This window comes from Setaria italica, chromosome IV, assembly GCF_000263155.2.
Source record: "Setaria italica strain Yugu1 chromosome IV, Setaria_italica_v2.0, whole genome shotgun sequence".
Classification (NCBI taxonomy): domain Eukaryota; kingdom Viridiplantae; phylum Streptophyta; class Magnoliopsida; order Poales; family Poaceae; genus Setaria; species Setaria italica.
In genome coordinates this window covers 27168255-27171855 of record NC_028453.1, presented here as the reverse complement: position 1 = coordinate 27171855, position 3601 = coordinate 27168255, and the positions used below count along the sequence as shown (strand labels likewise).

The following is a 3601-nucleotide window of genomic DNA, read 5'->3' as shown; positions in this document are numbered from 1 at the left end:
CAGCATGATACTCTAGGGTCTCAAGCCGCGGATTTTCGACCGCCTCAAAAAGTTTGGCAGCCGATGGGTCACGGAGCTCCCCGCGGTCCTTTGGAGCCTGAGGACAACCCCCAGTAAGGCAACTGGCTTCACCCCGTTCTTCATGGTCTACGGGTCCGAGGCAATCCTCCACACCAACCTGGAGTACGGGTCGCCGAGGGTCAAGGCGTACGACGAATAAGGGAACCAGGCATCTCTCGAGGACACACAAGACCAGCTCGACGAAGCACACGATGTGGCCCTGCTGCACTCGGCCAAGTACCAGCAAGCCCTACGACGATACCACAGCCGCAAGGTACGAGGCCGAGCCTTCAACGTCGGCGACCTGGTGCTTTGCCTCATCCAGGACAACAGAGGCCGACACAAGCTAACCCCTCCGTGGGAAGGTCCCTTCATCGTCGCGCAAGTACTGCAGCCAGGCACGTACAAGCTGGAAACCGCCGACGGGCAGATCTTCACCAACGCTTGGAACATAGAGCAGCTAAGATGCTTCTACCCTTAGTTATTGTTTTCAAGTTTGTACATACATACTTCTGTAACTGTTTAATTCACAAAAAAGGGCAGTTTTGAGTCGATCTCGTTCAAGTTTCATGCCGAGCTCAGGGATATCCGACCCTAGCTTTGCCCCAGGGTCGCATATCCCTCGGGGGCTATCAGGGACTCTAGCCCAGGTCACTTGGCATCTTCTCAAAACACCATTTCTTTCTGAACCGACCCTCTTCCTAAATGTTTGGGCGTGAAAAGGAAAGAGTGCGCGAACGACACTCAGGCAAGACTGATTAGACCACGAAAAAACTACGCCCCAACGGCTAAGGTGCCTTCGCTCATCAGCACTTATTGACGTGTCCGACCCACAATCTAATCTTTCCAAACCCGAAAAACAGAAAGAGGATCGAAAACATTTTTTGACAAGTTATAGAAAAGGCCTCTGCGGCCATCACAAAAGCAAGTTCAAAGTTGACTAACATATTTACATATTCTGGGACATCTAAGCCCGATACAGCTAACTCGTCCCCGGGTCCTCCGGCAAGACGACCTCATCCTCCAGAAGCTTCGCCAAGGCCTCCGCTGCGTTCAGCACCGACGCGTCGATCTCGTCCAGCTCGGCCTCGGAGTAGCCGGAGACGTATTCCCCGCTCATCCCAGCGAAGTTGATGCCGGAGTAGTGGGAGCCAAAGACGCCAAAAGCCCTCCTCACACCGACGTGAAGCACCTCCCGAGCGATCTCACGGGCTCGCCGGTACGCCCCAAGGACACGAGCTGCCAACGAGCTTGTCCCCTCCCCCTAGACCACGCCGAGGCTGTCATAGACAACGCGGACCACATCCCGCAGGTTTCCGTGCTCGGCGCGCTCCACATCGAGGATCTCCCTCAGCTGGGCAAGGTCATCTGTGATACCCGTCCACAAAAGTCCGCCAAGTCAGAAACCATCGCAGAGTCGCAAAAACAAAGGAACGAGAAGAGCCTTACCCTCAGATTGAGCCTTCAGCTGACGCTCCCGGTCGAGCCCCTGGGTCACGGCGGTCTGAAGCCCCTGCACTTGCACATGGAGCTGACTAACCTCCACCCTAAGGTCGGCCGCTATCTTCTCGGCCTCAGCCTTCCGGATCGCCTAGGAGTCCCACTCCTGCCAACACACCGGATACGCTCGACGGTTTTCTGAAGGGCCTCATGGTCCCCCTTCAGCCATGCGAGCTCCTCGGCATCATGGCAGGCCTTTTTGGCAGCGGCCTGGAACTCCTCGAGATCAAGGCGAGCCTTCTCAACGATGGCCTGGAACTTATCCTCCGCCCGCCGCGCGTCCTTTCGCGCCGCCTGCTCGCGCCTGCGCAGGTCGGTGATGATCTGCTGAGCGGCGGCGGGCTGCGCGGTGAGCTTCCTGGTCCGCTGCCTCTCCGTGAAGAAGCGATCCCAGAGCCCCCGCTCGAGCCGGAGGAACTCGGACTTCCCCCGGCTGCATTCCTGGAGGGCCTACAAAATAATTTATGCTCAGCAACGAAGAAACGAGAGGAAAATAACCACCGTGGAGAACACCGTACCTGGCCACTGGGGACAACGACGCCGTCCAGCTCCCCCATCGTGGAAGACAGGGCAGCACGGACATTTGCAAGCCCCCCTGCACCACCTGCCACTGACCCCACTCCTCAGCATCATCCAGCACGAAGAGGGGCCTCTGCGGGTCCTCACGAGGCCTCCAACACAGGATAGGCCCAGCCCACGCCTTGGGGACGGGATTAACCGGGACAAGGGTGGAAGCCGCTCTGGACGACCCCAGCACCGCCGTCCCCAACGCCGCCGGCCTCGTCGACGACCCCAGCACATGCGCCATTGTCTCTGTCGAAGTCGCCGCGGCCGTCGTCGACGCCGACGCGCGTCCCGCTCTCTCCACCGCCGCCACCATCTCCGTCACGACTACCGGAGCGGGCGTTCCCGTTCCCGCCACCGCCGCGGCCTCTGTCGCGGCCGCTAGGGCAGGCGTCCCCACCTCCGCCATTGCCGCCGTCTTCGTCGCAGCCCCTAGGATAGGTGTCCCCGCCTCCACCGCCGCCGCTGTCCCCGTCGCGGCCGTGGGGGCAGACTTTCCCTCCTCCGCCGCAGCCACCATCTCCGTCGCGGCCACTGGGGCAATTGCCCCCATCTCCGCCGCCGCCATCTCCGCCATCGCCGTCGGATCCCCCTCTGCGGCCGATGCCTCCCCCGCAGGCTCCTCCTCCGCCTCGTCGTCGAGGTCTATCACCTCACCAGCCGGAGGAACCCCAAGGGCAACACCTTGTCCCGCAGGGTTGGCCGCGGAGGCAGAAGGTGGAGCAGGGGTTGGACCCTGCCCCATGCCCGACTGCGACACCCTTCCTCCGGTCGCCGCCACAGAAGCTGCCTCCACAGTAGGCCCTGTGGTCTCCCTGGCGACACCGCCGCTCGCCGCCGACGGGGTCGCGGCTCGCCCCGTGGAGGTGGACGACACCCGTAGCACCTTCTTTGGCGCCAACGGCGGGACAAAGTCCCGAGGGGTGGCGCTGTGAAACAACAACATCATCATCAAAAATGGCTCGATGCCGGGAAAGGAATAAGGCGCGAGGAATTTCCACTTACACCCCCTCAGCGCGAGGGCGACGGGCGTGCTTTGCCTCCAAGCTCAACGCCGGCCCCGAGACATCTAGCAGCGGCCGCTTGCCGCTACTCCTCTGCTCGCGCGATGCAGGTAGAGGGTCGGGGGTCGGCACCGTCAACTCTTGAGGCGCGCCCCGCGCCGACCCCTGGGGTGCGGCCCCAAAGCCCTGCGGGGTCGGGTCCTGGGCAGGCGGTCCGCTCGGCTTGTCCCCCGCGACCGGTTGGGGGTGCTGCTCCCGGATGATGAGCGCGTCCAGCCAGGGTTCCAGAATATACTCCTCCTCCTCCTCCTCCTCCTCCTCCTCGTCTTCCTCCTCCTCACCCTCATCATCGTCGTCGTCGTCGTCCGACACGACCGCGCCCCGCCGTCACCGTTGAAGCTCCTTGGCGGCCTTCTTCTTCTTCCTCGCCGTCTCTTTGTCCTTACGCCTCTTCTGCTTCTCGGCAAGGAGGC

The 3601-nt window shown here is 61.8% G+C and overlaps 1 protein-coding gene across 1 annotated transcript; it reads right to left on the bottom strand.

Annotated features, from left to right (window-relative positions):
- Positions 1–2022: 2022 nt before the first annotated feature.
- On the bottom strand, positions 2023–3374 carry LOC111257081 (armadillo repeat-containing X-linked protein 2-like). The gene is made up of 3 exons (XM_022826112.1): positions 3130–3374; positions 2074–3053; positions 2023–2027 (listed from the first exon to the last, which is right to left on the bottom strand). Exons 2-3 carry the CDS (start codon positions 2867–2869, stop codon positions 2023–2025), a joined length of 801 nt encoding a protein of 266 aa, XP_022681847.1. The 5' UTR covers positions 2870–3053; positions 3130–3374.
- Between the last annotated feature and the right edge of the window lie 227 nt (positions 3375–3601).

Excerpts from the sequence above, each read along its gene's own strand:
- LOC111257081 (XM_022826112.1), bottom strand. The coding sequence starts at position 2,869 with ATGGGGCAGGGTCCAACCCCTGCTCCACCTTCTGCCTCCGCGGCCAAC.